Source organism: Diceros bicornis, chromosome 7, assembly GCF_020826845.1.
Source record: "Diceros bicornis minor isolate mBicDic1 chromosome 7, mDicBic1.mat.cur, whole genome shotgun sequence".
Taxonomy (NCBI): domain Eukaryota; kingdom Metazoa; phylum Chordata; class Mammalia; order Perissodactyla; family Rhinocerotidae; genus Diceros; species Diceros bicornis.
The window spans coordinates 74,000,463-74,019,445 of NC_080746.1; the positions used below are offsets into that span (position 1 = coordinate 74,000,463).

An 18,983-nucleotide genomic window follows, 5' to 3' on the forward strand; every position below is an offset into this window, starting at 1 on the left:
GCCTGTAAAAGGGATAATAGTAAGATTTTTTCCCCTCAGCCTAAAGAAGGACTTTAGCTGGGACCCAAGATGGGTGAAGTATTATGTTACTCTGAAGAGAACAAATTAATCTTCTCTGACTGGTGGGAGAGTTTCTGCCAAAGGAACAGCTAACGGGAAAACTAGTCCCTACTCTGTGATGACACAGTAAATAACCAAGCAACATTACTACTGAAGTGCTGACCTAACTCATAAATTGTACCCAGCCTCTGGGGAGCAATTTCTGCTGATTTGCTGCTTGTGCATTTAAAACAAACAAACAAAAAGGGAAGAGACAGGCATCGAGAGTGCTGTGGGTAAACACACTGAGAGTGAAGCTGGTCCTTCCATCCAGATTTTCCAAAGATTTTAGGAATGGTTAGTGCCAAGACATAGGCTACCACCTTGCCCAAACAATTATTAATCTTATGCCAAATCTGCTGCAAACCATCATTTAGTCCCCAAAATGGTCTGATTGCACCTGGGAATCATTTGATTTGGGGTTAAAAATATCCTCCTTTGTATGTTTGTCCCTTTTTAACAAGAATGCAATGAGGTACATGAAACAGAATTCTGTTTTTCACTGGAATGCAGAGGGTCTTTTTATTTTAACACTTTAAAATGGCATCTTGCAGTACTTGGATTACTATGTGTTCAGTAATATAGGATCTAGCTGAATCTCAAAGTCCTCAACAATAAAATATAATGAAGACTAACATTTCCTCTGCTTTGCCATGAAAATCGAGCTGGTACTCCCAAGAAAGACCATAAAGACCCTACATCTAACTCAGATGCATCTTCACAAACACCCGGAGCAGCAGAAAAGAGCTACAGAAAAGCCACTCACCCTCTGCATCTTCTGGCCGAGTAAGATCGATGACACCTGGGCCCAGCTTTCCATCTTCACTTGACTTTCCCGTTAACTGGGGCCCCAAATTCTCAAAGCGCGTTCTTTCCTAGAGGAAAGAATAATCAGAGGCTTATTCTAGCTTCCAAAGCAGCCACTTTTTCCTTCCAGTTTCTGTCTTGCTTAATGGGCAAAACTTGGATTTACAAACACCATTTCTGACCAACTTCGGCTCAGAAAACCAGGAAGATTCTGCTAAAGCCCCACTGTGGTACCGACAGTACGGACAGCGCCTAAACCATAGTACCTGTAAGGAAAGGAAACCTGTGACAGGAAACCTGCCAGGGCTGTACTGCACATCTTCTCTCTGTTGGGTTTGCTCCAGCAATCTAAAAGGAATGCAATTGAGAGGTTTGAGCCAAAAGTACAAAACTTGAAAGAGCAGTTCCCATTAAAATATACTGCTTTTAAATGGGAGAGGAATTTTCCCATTTACTGATCATAGTTTGCGTTGGTATTCCTGGGAAAATACAAATCAGAATTTTACGCAAGAGGATTTCAAAAACAAATATTTCAAAGCAGGCAGACTAGACGATGGCATTGATACTATTATTTTGCTTAGGAGTTTCAACTGTAATTTCCTGGGAAACAAAAAGGAGGACATTACTCCTAGCCAGCCATTGAGTCAGGAAAGTTAAATACTCCTGCCACTATAGGAGGGAAACCCAAAGATGTTTTACTTGTTAACCAGTTCTTCTAGGAGCAGGAGTCTGCAGTATCACACTGAGATTCTCCCTCTGCAGCTCTCTGGATCAGTAGCAGAGGGCTCACTGACCATCATTACTATGGTGTTCTTGTCTGCAGAAACACAGTGCGTGTCCCCTTCTCGCCTCCTTGCTACTCTCCAGACTTAAACTTGGCTTTGTGTTGTGCTTATGAATGAATGAAACCTTGTTGTTCATTACTATGAAACAATATTAAATGTCATGTCAGCTTGAATTTACAGACATAAAATAGCAGCTTCCAGCTCCGGGAATGGTTTCTGCATGTTATACTTAATGCATTATGCAGCAGTAGAGTGCTGATTGCTGTTCAGTCTATTGTTCAATGACCTAGTTCTGCACCGAGCATGCTCAGCATTAGATGGAAACACTCTGAGTGTTCTCTTCTGTAAGATGTTTAGAAACTTGGAAATATTCTTAAAGAGCAAACATACAATTACTTGATAGAGGCTGTGTCTCATTTGTACAATCTCACTACATTTGTGCTTTCTAATATGATTATTTTTGAATATCATTATATTTCTATAATTAATTCCCATCAGTCAAATTGTGCAGGAAGTCTTCCAGTTCCCCTTCATCATGGAATATGTTGAAATCTGTGTTGGAAGAAAACAAAGCATAAACCTTGATTTAATCTAGCACCATTTCTATGAAAGATTTGCCACAAAATGATAATCGTGACTTTCCCCAACTGGGTAACACTAACTAGTTACAATGGCAGTATGTGGTGAAACGTCTGAAATACGACACTTATAAAAAACAGAATGAAAATAAAGAGCAAATTAGGTATGGCTCCCCAATCTCTTCTTATGTGAAAACACGGCTGCACAAGAACAAATTAACCCAGACGCAGGCCACAATGGAAAGCAACCACAGGCCACGTGGGAGTTTCACACATTGTCAGGGGAAGGACAGCTGCTTTTAATCAGCCAATTTCTATTTTTGAGTAGCACTTTCGGTTGTCATGATTTAAAGAAAAAGAATTAAAGTGAAGATGAGTAGTACCAGGGAAAGCAAAATATTCAACCTTTGTTTTATCACATTGTTTCGCATTTCAAATATTTGCATGTGAATGCTTCCCTCTATGTTAAATGCAAAAGGAGTTTTGATGTGACACCTGCAATCTTCTTGGAAGAACAACCTTTAACTGTCTTTTCATGGGGGGAAAAACAACTTTCTCTGAAAATCAACAGACCGTGCTACCTATCAATATGCATATTTCAAGTATCTTTCTAGTCATTCATTCTCTTTGATTTTACCGGAAAATATTCTCAGTAAAAAAAAAAAATAAAGTTCCTGAAAGAATATCAATATTTTGACAAGGAAGGAGAGGAGGGAAAATTACACGCCATGGTTTGTAAAATCCTAAGACAACAAAGCTTACATGATGATAATATCTTTTCTTTTATAAAAAATGAAGTGCACTCACAATTCAGTAGTATCAGCTTGTTCTTAATCATAACAAAAAACATTCAGAACATTCAACAACAAATTCACAGTGTCTTTGAAGTCATACATTTTTCTGACTTCATTGAAAAAAACATTCTTTTGCAGAGATACTTTCCTTATAAAATATCAATATTTTGACAGAGTAGAAGTCAAGGAAGAACATCCCATGAAACACTTGTTAAATAGGCAGAAAATAAATCAATGATAAAAATTGTTTTGGGCAGTGGGCTGCATTTTATATTTGGTAATATTAAGCACTTGTGTTTGAGATTAAAGAAGGACCTTGCAAAGCCAGGCCCTTTCATATAAATTTTCTACCTAGTCTCCCAGAAGATTTCCTTCTTTTCTTCAAAGAATAGCTCAGAATATTTATTTGCCAGCCACATAACCATAAGATAAGAGGGCCTGATGTCTACAAGTTAGCTCTGGGAAGCTGAGCTAAGCAAAGATTTTACCAGTGAGGTTGAACATGAGTCTAGTAAATACAGGATGTGGACGTGGGCAGAGAGAGAAGATCAAAGATACTTTAGTTCCAAGAGGCTTCAACTTCTGGCTGTTAAGTGCCAATGGGTATGCCCCTATATGGAACAAATATAGACTGTGGGTGGCAAGTTCTTAACTCCAAGTTTTTCCACACACTAGCTCTTACAATGTACATAAATCCCAAGTAAGATATTTTGGAGATATAAGCAAAATACCACAATGCTAATTTAATCTCAACCCCCCAAGAAAATGCCCCAGTCTTCATGTTGACAGTGAAATGTGTATTTTTACATGCAGCGATGTGATCAGACACTTACTTATGCATTGTCAGTCACAAACACACAGGCCACATAAAAGTTGTTGAAAAAAATTAAAGTCAGCTCTGCTGTGTTGTAGGACTGTTGGCTCTCTAAGTGCTTTGAAATTATGATGTATGAGGTAGATGTTGCATATTAAATAAAGATATTTAAATGATAAAGCCCCCTTTAGTGAGAGCTGATGGATGTTAAATGTTATAAGCCACAAGACGGTGGCATCCATCATCTTCACATATTATCAGAGTCAATGACGGGGCAGCCTCACTGATGACAGATAGACTGCTGCATTATTATCCCTTATTTCCAGAGTCACTGAACAAACCATTCAACTCCTCAGGCATTATTTTTAACTTTGCATTAAATTAGCAACTTTTCCCTCCCTACCACGGCAAGATTGATCAATTTTGTCTTTGCATCAGTGGAGAGAGAGAATGGGTTTGAGGTAACTAAAAGAACAGAGGTTTGTTTCCATCTAGGGAAAAAAAATCAACTTCCTCTTACTGGCAACAAATGTAAAATTGTGATATGGCGAAAGAACAGCAATGAAACAGTAAGCAAACAATAATGGCTTTTCTTTGCACTTAGATAAAAGCTGAATTTTTGATGTGCACAGTACATTTTAATAAAATTTTATATACTATGTTTTATACACTTATTGGCTATTCCATAATAATGTGTGTGCTAACAGTAAAATTGCTCTTAAATTTATGTGTGTTATTTATACGTTCCCACGTAACAATGCTTTTTGTTGTAAAAAATATTCTGTTTATTAATGTAACTTTACAACCACTGCATCCAAGATCCGTGGTAAATTAATGACATTTTTATTATTTTATAGTGTCATTAAATTTTTACTGATCACTCCATCAAACAGAGGCAGTAAAGGCCATAATGTAAACTGGGACACTTAGATCAGGCAGCAGGAAGACATCCGTATAGTCTGAAGAAAACTGCAAGCAATAAATGATATTTATACCATCTTTAAGCATGTGAGAATACTTGGATAAGTTTGGCAAAACTGTTTCAGTAGTAGAGTGGATTGTGTACTTAAATAACAGTTTGCTTGCCAGCAACACAAGCCTTTTTCAAACCATATGTGAGATGACTGATTGCAGCCTTCTCCTGAAAAACAACACGTGAAATGTAATGGTACTCTGGGCACTCTCCCTTCTGGATTACCGAGACTGACCAGCCTGTACCATACCTCAAATTATTTAAACACGGTCCCCTTTTCTACAAACTGAAGTGGAAATGGTACACGCTGAGAGAGGCTTTTTGTTTGTTGCTTTACAAACAAATATATTTCATTTGACAAGTAGACACGGCTGGACAATGAAGTGATATATTTTATTCCAATGGTCTAAATGAAAGGTACTTTACCAACCTTTATTCAAAGCTCGTTTCTAAAGAATGTCTGAATATGGAGTCACTCATAGCAGCCACAGAACATACATCTAAGGGGCCATTACCTATATTGCAGTTAAAATGCATAAAAAATAATTTTCTCATGTTACTTTCACATGCAAAATACATTACAATTAGTTTACACTGGCTCTCAAATATTCTGTTTATAGAATATTTGTATATATATTTCATACAAAATTTTATAATATTTTATATAAATATATACACATTATATTTCTGTATATAGCAGATAGTAAATAGAAAATTTAAATTTAAAATTTAAATAGAAGCTCATGTAATCACAAATTTAGAACCACTTATCTCCTATATGGAGATTTTGGCATGAATCTTTTTTAAGTAAATAAGAACTTTGTTGTTATATCCTAAAATACATATTTAAATATTAAAGACTTGTAAAAATCTTTCAAATTTTTAATAATAAGGAATTTTACAAGGAGAGTTAACGCTGCAGAGCCAGTAGTCATATTTTTGTATATTTCTGAAGCAGAGTTTTCTAAGAGAAATAACAAATACATGCATGATGAATAGAAATTCTCTGAGGCCAGCACAATATTCTGAGATATCTATCCTCAAAGTTTCAGCTCTCTCTAAGGTGTTGAGTACTACGCAAAAGAAGTCCTTGTCACCCAGGAAAACTCGCTCCTAAACTAAAAATAAAGACATCCTTGCAAATGCAGTTTTTCCCTCATCCAAGTTCCCTTCCTGTCCTCTGTTTACATCAACACCAACCGGTCAGGACTATTTGTTCCCCTGCTTTCTGTGCCCCTCTATGCCCAGTGAACCATCCAGGCTTGCTGACTCTTTCACAGAGCCTCTTGCACTGGTCCCTCCCCTCCATGCCCTCCCATCATCATCAACATCATCATCGTTATCGTCATCGTCATCGTCATCACTAATTACCAGCACATGCCCTCCTGCCCACACGCCTACACCACTGCCACAGCCTCCTTTCTGGTCTTCCTGATCCTTGCCACTGCCCTTCCATCCACCTACTCACACTCCTCACAGGGTTCCACTTCATGTCTCTGATTTAAAACCTTCCATGCCTGTCTATCTTCTCTTGTATTTCATCCAAACTCCTCTACCTGGCTTTCAAGGTCCTTCATACACTGTTCTTAATAGGTCTTTTTAAACTCGATTTCCTACAACTCTCCCATCATACAGCCTCTGCTCAGGGTGGAGAGTAACTCACCTTCCCATAATAATACCATAATCATGCCTGCTTCCTTTTCCTCATGGCTGCTAGGATAATGTTTCCTTCTCTCTTCTTCCTTGCCAAGTCCTATTCATATTGAAAACTCCAAGTTTTCCATGAACACCATAACATCTCTGACCTCTCTACTCTCTGATATACAAAAATTCTTAAGTCTTCCATACACAATTACCCCTGGTTATATACTCTGTTAAAAAATTGAGCTTTGTTTCACGTGCACCTCCAAATCTCCCCCAACAACATCAAAAGATTTTTCCAGCCAGGGATTATATTCTCCACCTTTTGTATATATCTTACACAGCAGTTAGTATTAGTGTCCATAAATACTTGCAGGTTTTTACAAGGCCACATAATTGATTTACCCACATAAATCAGAAACACCCTATACAAGTGAGTGTCCAAAAGGAGCACGAGCTACAAATTTTCTAATATTTCAAGTTTGTAAAAGAGATGTTTAGACTCAACACTCCATACTACACTGGTGATGTTTTTTTTGGGCAATAATAATCAAAACAAGGAAATCCAGGAAAATATCTTAAACGTTTTGTAAAAGAGGGAAATAAGCAATTTTAGAAAAACACAATAGACGAATACAATTTGATTACATACCTTAGTATGAAAAAGAGGTTTTTGAGACTAACTTGGAATTTCTACAGTGTAACACCTGTATCTTTGCAAAGTCTGCAAAACACTGGCAAAAGAGGACACTACCCACCACAAATGCTTGGCTTAAAAAGCAGTACTACATATTTTTAAATAAAAAAAAAAATTTTAAAGCAGGACACTGTAAGTATAATGTTGAGAGAGAGTCTGTATCTTACTCTGGAAGACTTGCTCTAATTCCTTGCTCTGGACGTATCTTGCCAGGATGTGATTTTCAAGAAATACTACTTAAGCACACATGTGGTTTCCTTTTTATTGACTTAACAAGCTCTATCACTCTATTAGCCTTTATTTTATATCCTTTATTATACATTTAGTAATTTAATGAAAGATCAAAAATGTAGGGTTTACATTGGAAATTAACCACATATACTTTTAAAAAGGTGATTATTTTTTGGACAGTTATTTTGGAGGCACTGGGAGTGACTTTCATAATGTTATTTTGATGGGTCCAGAGAGAGTAATCATGATAATAAAGATTCCAGCTGGAAGAAATGAGGTTCATTATTGAACCTCATTGTTAAATAACATTTTGTCAGCTAAAACTATTAATTTGTCTAGCTTTTAATATAACTTGAACAACAAAATTGTGCTAGGACTCATGAATTAGTTAAGGTCCAAGTTTTCCGACTGCTTTTGCCCCCAAAGCACAAATACCTGTATTGGAATGGAAGTAGAGAAGAGTCTCACTTACTGATCATACACATACTATGCGCAAGGCTCTTTCCAGTGAGTATTCCTTTAACCCTCACACCAATACTATAAGGAAAATATTTCTATTGCTATCAGTTTTACAAGAGAAGAAAGTGAAGCTCAAAAAGATTTTTTTTTATATTTTATTTAAGTCACTTAACCAAAATTTAGATAGTTATTTGTGCTGAGGTGAATTCAGAATCATAACTCTACAACTTAATTATCATGTGATCTCTCTGAGGCTGTTTCCTCATTTGTAAAACGGAATAGAACACGCTCATGTTGCAGGGTTGTGATGATTATATAAGGGATTATATGTGTGAGTGCTTTGCAAAAATAAAGTAACTCATAAAATATCCACTTCTGTTAAAGGTATTATTTAGTGTTTGCTAAATGTTTCAAAGCTGAACACTAATGAAGATAGTGTCCTGATCTAAAGGCCAATATCCATTCTCCTGTATCAATAATGCAGCTATATAACAACAGATGCTCTCCTTTTTGTCTTGGCTGCTAAGCATCTCAGAACTAAATTACCTCTCAACCTTAGTAACCATGTAGTACCTGGATTGTGTTGTTCTCCACCTCTAAGCCCTCAAATGCTCCCCATTATCTGCATGAGGAGAACCAAACTGCCCTGCACAGCTTGTATAACCCTTTATGATCTGGCTCTTGCTCCCCCATCAGCTTCACGCCCTACTTATTCCAGTTTATAGTCTTTGTTCCAGTAAGAGGGAACTTCTTGGAGTTTCCCAAACAAGCTATGATATTTTATGTCCTGTGTATGTGCATGTACTATTCCCTCTTTCTAGAATGCCCTTCCTTTACTGATGACATCATAATTAGTCCTTTCTAGGCCTAATTAAAGCATTTCTTCTGGACAAAATCCTTTGTTGACTGCCTTCCACCAGCTCCAAGCAGAAATTATCCCCTCCTCTTTTGTTCCATCACCACATCATGTTCATAGAAAAATGTGTTACAGTTATTGGTTTATATGTCTGTTTACATGTCTTGCCAACTTACTCCTTAAGATACAGTGTCCGTGTGTTATTAGCTTTATATCATCAGTGCCTCTCATGATGTTGGCACATACTAGGCACTTTGGTTGCTAAATCTTGATAATCCTGATAAAATTATTTCCCTCTCTTCTTTCATTTTAATTTTAATTTTAAATAAAATTAAATTAATATTCAGATCTTTTTTGAAAATAGTGAGATACAGATGATTAAAAGGTAGTTAAGTACAGAGGAAGGTGTGTAAGTCAGTTGTACTATCAAGTGATCTGGTCAGGGTTGGCCTAGTGCTGAGATACAGGAAGTCTGCCTAGTTATTATTGTTTGAAAGGGCTTTGCAAGAAGAATCTTCTCTAAAATCTCAACCATCACCACCACCTCCAAATAGTCTTCTTATAAATGCTTACATTGCCTAGCAATCATCATTAGCAATTCATACTTTGAATTAATAATGCTAATCTTTTATGAAAGAATAATAGAATAAATTGTTAAACAAAGTTATATTAATTTCAGTTTAGAGAAATAAGAACATCTCTAGGGAAGACAATTCAGATGAAACCACATGAAAACAGTCATAAAACATTTGGTCAAGGGGGCTCCATAGGTACTGTAATCCCAAAGAAAATAATTTCACATGAGTTTGGGAATACCCAAACTAAGCAAAGATGGTTGTAATGGGCTGAACTGTGTCCTCTTAAAATTCATGTGTTGAAGCCCTAACCCCCAGGACCTCAGAATGTGACTGTGTTTAGAGACAGGGCCTTTAAAGATGTGATTAAGTTAACACGAGGCCGTTAGGGTGGGCCCTGATCCAATCTGACTGGTGTCCTTATAGAGAACATACAAAATTATATTAAATTATATATTATAGAATTATATTAATAACTGTTATATATTATATTAAATATATAAAATTATATTAATAATTCTATATTAATATATCATAATATATATAATAAGAGGAGGAGAGTAGGACATACAGAGAGAAACCAAAGATGTGTCTGAGGAAAGGCCACATGAGGACATAGCAAGAAGGCAGCCATCTGTCTGCAAGCCAAGGAGAAAGGCCTCAGGAGTAACCAATCCTGCTGGCACCTTGATCTTGGCCTTCTAGCCTCCAGAATTGTGAGAAAAAAGTTTCTGTTGTTTAAACCACCTAGTCTATGGTATTTTGTTATGGCAGCCCTAGCAAAGTAATACAATGGCAATTTCTGCCTTTTATGTCATAAATGGCTCTTGGCATGGCCCAAAAATATCAAATAATAAGGCAACAAATTTTAGATATGAGCTCCTAGTGGCCTCAGAAACAAATCTCCGGAAGCTTTTGCCATTAGTATCTAGTAGTGGTTCTATCTGTTGAAAACTCTACCTTCCTATCTATCTATCTAGGATTCTTCGAAAGAGAAAGTTCTCCTTTAAAGGGAAGAAAGACTTGTAAGAACTTGGCAAAAGTTTTCAAAATTCCAGAAGATTCATATTTGAGGCAAGACATAGAATTAATAGACTAAGACTGACATAAGTTATTCAGATCACCTCTCGGGATGCTGATCTATGCCACTGGACCAAAAGCTCCTTGGCAGAGGGAAAATGTCTCCTGATCCTCTCTATCTCCAGCGAGGACTGCACCCTGTAAGCACAGAAGAAGCAGGCAGCACATGCCTGCTGAAATGAACTAAAGTCTGCAGAGCTTCTTGTGGATACGTTTTATGGAGTTTTCAAAAACATTCTCAAGTGACGTATGACAAGTTTCCCTCAGGATCTGAAGAGCACACCACACTAAGCAAGTTCTCTCTCCACACCCCTGGCAAGGACAGCATCCTGCATATCTCCTGTAACATTCACTGACCATCAGACGAGAAATGATAAACTAGCATTAACTCTGAAGATATGAGACCCTTCTAGCTCTGGGAGCCACTGAGGTAAATGAATTTCATCAGGATTACAGTGCTTACTGAACTCCTTTAACCAAATGCTTTCTATCTCATTCATATGGTTTTAATATGGTTTTAACCAATTGCAAAGTTATTTATAAGTTTGCAACTCCCAAGTAGAGTTATAAAGTGTTCACATTTAAGCAAATCCAGTTGTGTGGCAGTCCAACTCCTACTTATATGTGGTTTCCAACTTTTTATTCGTGTACAGAGGCGTGATGCTTATTTGCTCCCAAATGTTCTCCGATTAACCATTTGTTTCAGTAACAAGTTCACAAAAAGTTCCATTGTAAAATTATACAAACTCCTATTAAAATTTAACACATGATTTAAAAACTGGAGAATTCTATTTCCACTTAAACCACCAGTAAGACCTTATTATTCTAACATTTATCATATGAACAAAGAGTGCCACAATAAAATTAATGACCAGCTAAGCAAATGTCTTTGTCCAAAAAGTTATCTTAGGAATTCTATCTGTTCAAAATCTAGGTTCTTTATTTCAGATACCTACTTAATACTTTGTACTTTTTAACATTGTTTGTGGAAACATAGGTGCAGTTTATTCAAGTCGAAGACATCAGAGCTATATACGCCAGAACAAAAATTTTCTTCAAAAATATACCTTCAATTTCAATTTTAGCTGGCAAACTGACAAAGTTGAAGGTTTTTTTTCAGAAACATAAACACAAAAAATGAAGAAAACAAAAGTAAGGTATTGCCGCTATATATTTGTTTTAATTTAAGAGATATATAAACATATCACATCTCCTAAGAGATTTTCCTATAATTTAAAGAAATATGTGTGCTACAAAAATAACATATATCTTAAAAAGAAAAATAGCGGGCATGAGAAAGTTTTAGTACCAGAAAGAAACGTAACGGCCTCTTCTTTCAGAGAGCGCGGAGATCAAGGAGGTGAGGACATTAACCCAAGCCCTGCAGCCAACCAGTGATTGCTCCAGAACACACGTCTTAGCCTCCAGACTACTCTCAGCCTCCTGCTCCCCCCGCTAAACTGCGCTGCATCACACGTGCTCTTTGCAAGCTGTGCTGGTCCCAGAGTACTTCATCTGTAAACTGAGGGAGCTGAACTAACTTCTCTCTACAGTTGCTTCCAGCTCTGAAATCTTATGGTTCTACGATATTCAACTTTTTTGCTCCTGAGACCTACACTGCAGCACACACTAGTAAAATCACTGTGCCATGTCATAAAAAATTCTGAGCAATTATTCATATGCCTAAGGAAATTGCTCAAAGATAATTCATTTGTCAAACAAGCATACCAAACTATGGTCACACTTAGCCAAAAAGCATTTATTTTCTACTTCTGAAATTCCATCTCCACCACAGGCAAGAGCAATTGAAGGGAAGGGACACAAAGGCAGAGAAGGCAAAAGAAAGAGGCAGCCAAAATCATAGAGGAAACATTTTAACCTGAATTTGGTGTAAATATGCCTCTATGTCCCTAGTTTGGTATCCATTATGGTGGCACTAGCACAGAATACATCCTTTTGTCTGAAGCAAAGTAACATAAATGCAAAGATTGCTAGCTGGAAGAGGGTCTCTCTTCAGAAAAAAACTAATTAACTCCTTGATGTCAAGATTTTGCATATTCTACTCTTTTCCTCCTCTAGGAAACAGGAAGTACTAATAAGGTCATGGGGAGTCACAAACGACTTTTCAAATAAAAAATAAAAATAACCCAGGACTATGTCTGATTATTTGTGGAATAAGCTTTCTTTAAGATTAAGTAAAATTAAAATTTAGAACCTATGTTACATTTCATGAAAATTAAAAAATTATTTTAAAATTCTGATTTTAAATTGTAATTTAAAATTCCGATTTTAAATTTAAATCATTTTAAAATTCCAGTAATAAAATGGATTTAAGAGAAGAAGAAAATATTTAGGACCCTATTCAAAATAGTACTCTAACATGGCAACATTACAAAGGACAAAAGACAGTGTCCAACTGTGCTGATATGTGTTAATTGTACGGTTTTCCAAAGATGTAGGAGAACTGATATCAATTACAGTATAATTACCATTACTTCCAACAGAGTTAACATGTAGTTACCACAAAATAACATACAATTAACTGGTGTCACATTGCACACCAGACTAAATAAGATAGAAATTAAAAATTCCCAAATGTAGCCATAATACTCTTCTATCTCTTTAAAAAAACAAAACAACAACTTTTCTCTGATAATGTCTCAGTATTTTTCAGGAATTAGTGAAATTATTTCAAAGAGAGAGAAACCAAGACATATAAGGTAGAAAGAATCATTTTATCTCCAAAAGGAAAAACTGCATAGAGAGACGTATGTATCAACAAAAATTTAAATTCAATAACCTAAAGCTGTCGTAAATAAAATTAGAATTTTACTCATCTTTCTTTTAGTTCCTGAAAATTAGGCAGCTATATTTTAAAATCAAGTTCAAGAAAATTGTTAATTTTTACTGATACCTAATATTTTTTACTTTATCAAACACTGAACACGAGCCTGCTTTACTGGTACTATGGAGAGACACAGACGTGAGCAAGGCTCAGTCTAAGAAGGGAGCTTACACAGAATTTTGAGCTATTTGCTATGTGATGTGGTAAATCATGTGTCAATATGAGCAATTTCCTTATCAGGAGGTGAACTGCAGGGATAAAGAATGCTACAGCTCAGTTTGAAGAAGTAAAATTCCTCCTTGGAATGTCTCAAGTCAGCAACAATAGCACAGGATGCCTCCACTGGCCACATTCGAGAGGGGCACGTGTGGGAACACGTACGTGCCAAATGTTCATGGAGGTTTAATTAGAAGAGAACTGAAAATGGCAGAGTGCAGTGCTGTGAAGTTGATGAGAGGACAAAGGGGAAGTCGCTGTATTTAAAATACAGCTACAATGTAGTATCTGCTATATCCGGTTCAAACATCTGGGCTTCCAATTATTTATTGAACTCTTGTGTAAGAGTTATTTGGGAATACTGCAAATCGTTACAGAACAGGAACATGCAAACTGCTTTGTAAAATACTTGCAGGATTGAACTCTTCCTAAAATCTTGAATAAAAGAGTGAACACTGTTATGAGATTATTATCTTTTAGTAAATGTGTGAAAACCATGAAGAGGTTCATATGCTAAGAATAAATTCTGTTAACAGCATGCTATTAATATAGGAGACACTATTTTATTAGAAACGTATGTTTTGAATATTTTTGAAGATGTAGTTAATTTCCTCTATCTGATTTTTTTGTATCTAAATGCTTACTTGAGATTAAATGAGGCTAGACACATTTGTCAAAGGCTGCACATCTTGTTCGAAGATTACATAAACCCTATGCATAGACCCACAAAGCTTTCAGGGCAGTTCGCTGCCTATGTAGTCAATGTTTTCCCTTTTTCTCTGAATGTGGAGCTCAGGAATACATGCATTATTCTTGCACCCACTTCCATGTTTTACTGTATTAAATTCATGACCCTTTTGTTAAGCTCCGAGGGAAGCCAAACTGGTTAGGAAGGATGACAACAGAACAACGATGGGTCCATCATTATGCCATGTTATTTCCTCTTGTTCCCACATCACTGCTGCATTCCTCTGATTATTGCAGCCTCGAAAAATGTGCTGATCACTGTGTGTGTTAGGTGACACTGCCAACCCCGAGAAGCTAATATCCCAGATAGAGTACATTATGCATGTGATGTAAATGAGGTATGTGCTTGCCACATATCGGCTGTTTGTCATCGGAGAACCGGCACAGGGAGGATGGGTGCTAGCACTGATTGCTCCCTTTGCTGTGTCCACAAATGGCAGGCAAGGCTCTTCACAGCTGACCTTAATTAGCACAAACTTGAAATATTTTCCATTTAAAATATATTTTGAGTAGGGCTTCTTATTTGTTGTTATATTAGGAGAAAAAAAAAAGGTCTGTCATCTCCATATTCAGAAATTAGACATTGAAAAACAATGTATTATAGGTCATAATAGTGAGGGTAAAAACTGCCCCAATTCTATTTCTCAAAAACTCAGAAATCGATCTTCAGCTTTTTGTTTCAACAAACAATTTAAATGTCAAGATAACTGGAGCTGAATATCAGCATTGGAGCTGAATTTATGATTTAGTTCATAAATTACAGTTCAGTCTTATAATTCAAATTTGGGAATTAAATAGGAAGCTATTTTAAAATTTGGAATCTGACTTTCCTATCTAAAAGCAAGGGCTTCAATGTAATTAAACAATCTTTCCTGCAGGTTGAGGGATGGTGCTTAGACCACAGATAAATTTCTAAATGGAATAAACGCAACGCCTCCAAGAGCTCTTGCACCGGACCATTAATAAACGAGCACATGTTTATTCTAATGCCGGTGTAGGTGCTCTCTGTCCCTTTCCATCACCTGCCTAGACAAAGACAAACCTGGAAAGGTAACCAGAGCAGGATATAAGGCAGAGAGATTGTTCACTCGATCACCAAGACTGTCTAGTCAGAGTTAAGTACAATGGATTTGCACAGTCCCAAGGGAAAAAATAGTTATTCGTAGAACAAGTAACTTTCCATGTGAACATTATATTTAGCAGAGTTTTTAAATCTCTGTAGAATTTTTAATGGCACTTTCAGACCAATTAATGACAAGAAAAGAAGACCATGAGTATAACAATTATACAAGGTACAACACTTTTAAGATTATAGCTCTTATTTAACTCTACTGTGTATATCTCACACAAGGAGAGCACAACCTAAAAAAAGATTAAATCTTCTTTTCACTGATTAAATAAAACTCATATTCAAATTTATGATTAACATTTTTGTTTTCCATAACTAAAGTGACCAAAAGAATAGCAGAAAAAATTGCTATATAGAGCTGGTGAGCCTTCTTGCCTGCATCAGGACTAGCGTATTAAAATTTGTAATTTATATAAGGCTTCAAGCTGTGGATGGTGTTCTCTTTTCGGTAATACGATATGAAGGGCTGGATTACTAGATTGCTCAGACCAAGTAAGCAAACAAGTCTCAATATAAATATAAGCTTTTTAGGTACTGTTTAGTTTGAAATATTAGTTTTCCCTTGAAGACCAGCTAACATATCTACAGCACTCACCCTTTGTTCTTTAAGTTGTTTTAAGATTTATTGTCCATTGTTCTAAACAGCCACATACTTTTCCTTCTCTATATACTGATTTGACTGCAAACTTCATTCTTTAGTATAGTTTCAACTTGAAGATAAATCAGTAATAAATATTCCCTCAAACACGACCTATAGATAATTTTTATCTCATTAAATTACCTTTTAAAATTATATGTTTACAGCAATGATTTTGGAAAACCAGTTTGTACAAAGCCAAGTGAAATTCATTAACTCACACCGTGTCGTAGTCTCACTGTATTGCACTGATCAGTAAATCCATCTACATTGCACTAATTCTCAGTCCTCAGCTAATTATTTGAGAAAAAATAGATGCTTCCTATAAACTCCAGAGATCTCTGGTACCACAGACCTGATTTACTTAAAATAGACTTCACATCCTTTCTACATCCTCTCCTTCCCACTACCACCCACAAAGATGATAAACAAAAATTGTTTTATTTATGGAAAAAAAAAGTGATGACATGCTACTTATTTATGCTCTCAGACTAAGGCGTAGTATCAGCTTTGAGTCCATCGCACCCCAACGAAACAGGAGGCAGGAGGCACGTGCCATAAAACTTCCCTTCTAAAGGAAATCACTGACTCGGTCACCCTGTTCCTCACACAATAAATATGGCCCATACTCAGGCTTGGTGACCACCAGCATCTTAGAAATCGTCGAGTCCTTTTACACACTTATCTCATTTGTAAGGCATGATCATCCTAATTTTACAGAATATACTGAGGCCCAGTAAGACGAGAGACTTCTCTGAGATCACACGGATAGTAAGAGTCAGAAGTAGGCCTAGAAGATAGGTCTCCAGATTTAAAACCCAAGCTGAGTTCCTTCTATTCTTTTGCACAGCTTAACTTATGGGACTTGACTCCGTTTTAAGTGCAGGTCATTAAACCAGGAAGATCAGCATCCAGGCTGGCCTCCAAAGCCTTGTAAGTCAGTATTTATTTTATAAATTTAACTTTTTGAAACTATTCAGGTCTAAGACTTTACTGCATTGCCATTTAAATAAATAATAAATAAATAAATAAATAATGAAAGAAAGAAAATCAGCATTACATAGAAGGAAGCAGAGGCAGAGATGTACACACCATGGGAAACAAATCAACCACCTCCAGAAGAGAAGACAGAAGAGAAAGTGGCAGTGAGGCAGAGTAACTGGGAGAGCTAAAAGAGACTTCAAAATTCTTCTAACTAATGTCTAATAAGAAACAACTCTCCCACAAGGTGAATTTCCTCTTTCTGAGGAGGCCAGATGCACACAAAAGCATAGACTCAGATGAAAATAAATTTTTATCTCCATAAAAGTAACTACGTCTTCTAAAGCCTGGTCTCTAGTCACAAGCAAGCAATCAATGACTAATGACAGAGCATTTCAGGCTCAGGGTTAGGGGGACAGCAAAGAGTAAAACATGGGTTCTTCCTTCAAGTTACCAATAATAGTGACCTAACAGTGTGGTGCAGTGAAAAGTATAGAATTTATATGGAGAAGACCTGGTATTTGAACCTAGAGTTACCTCCATGAATCCTTGGTGGTTTTTTGTTTTGATTTTGTAAGAGAGGATAACAATAATCACTACCTCATAGGATTTTTAGGAAAATCAAATGAGATTTTTATATAAAAGGATTTATCACCCATAAATGCCTATAAATAAACGTTATTTCAACTTTTAATTTGGATTTACAATCCTATACCACCCTGAGGTTTCTCCCACAGAGAAAGTGATAAGTGATTATCAGTTGCTTCTATAATTTCTATGTAACAAACAAGTTGACTTTCTGCAAGCTTATTTACATGGAGAAATACACTCAGTTTACCTCAGGTACCACTACCATCACTATTACTCATTTTCTGTCTCTCTCACACACACACACTCATACACACAAACTCTGCGCTAAATTTCTTAGCCAGGCATTCAAGGCTTCCATCATCTGAACACCGACCCCTCTGTAACCCAGAGCCCACTCCTCTCCTGAGTGAACTGTCCTCCAGCCATTATTCTACATATGAGGAGACCCATGCCCCACCCAGGCTCATGCTAAGACGCTGCCTGCTCACTCCTCTCTGCATACTCTACCCTGTCTGTCCTTTTTTTGAGGCATTTCAAGTCTTCCCTGCTCCACAGAACCTCTCTTGCCACATCAGTCATTGATCAGCAGGGTCTCCTGTGATCTTCTTGAGCTTAACTGCCCTTGCAGCTCCTTTCACTCACTTGGTACTTGGACCCCACATTGTCAGGTTCCCTTTCATATATCTATCCTATCTCCCAAATCAGACTATATTCTCTGTCAGGGCAGAAAGGGACTAGTCAATATTTCTCTGAATCCCAAGCATCTAACACAAGCCCCATACAATATACATCGGATGGTGAGCACTTCCTACTTAACGTCCTGTTATGTCACATGGTTGCAAACAACAATAAGGGAGCCAGAAGAATATTTGTCTGCATCTACCTTACTTCATGTACATTATCTTGTTTAATCTTTTCCACAATGTTATATGGTATATCATCATTTCCACCTTCCAAGTGAGTAAACAAAGGCACAGAATAGTAACAGGCCCCCCATGACACAGCTAGTAATACATGTGTTGTTGAAGTGAGAAGATCACCAGTTAGTCTGTGTGGCTGAGTTTTGGTCCCAGATATGATCGATTTCAAAGGGTCCTGCTCTTTCTTCCATTACCCATGTTCTACTTAGACCTGGGGAAATCATTTTATAACAATCAAATTAATGTCTAGAATAAGAAAAACTAAACTTGCTACCAACCTCCCTTGCAGGAGTGTTATTAAAATTAGAGAACTCATCTTCTGAAAAGAATAGAAAGGTCTTGATAAACCAATGTGATTTTTAATATGAGTTTACTAAAATGTTTCTTTAAACTAGAGAAGATGCTTGCCTTCTTGTTTCCATTTTACAGGTGGGAAAATTGAGATTAATTTTAATGTTAATATTTTATTTTATTGTTTATTTTATTTATTTTTTAGTTTTTTGTGCATGTGTGAGGAAGATCAGCCCT

The 18,983-nt window shown here is 36.6% G+C and overlaps 1 protein-coding gene across 4 annotated transcripts in view; it reads right to left on the bottom strand.

The window, feature by feature from the left end:
* The window catches only part of SOX6 (SRY-box transcription factor 6), a 573,709-nt gene that overhangs the window by 44,848 nt on the left and 509,878 nt on the right, over window positions 1-18,983 (bottom strand). For all 4 annotated transcript variants that reach the window (XM_058546045.1, XM_058546046.1, XM_058546047.1 and 1 more), the window contains one exon: window positions 866-974. In XM_058546045.1, coding sequence (XP_058402028.1) covers window positions 866-974 — 109 coding nt within the window. The remainder of the gene's footprint in view (window positions 1-865; window positions 975-18,983) is intronic.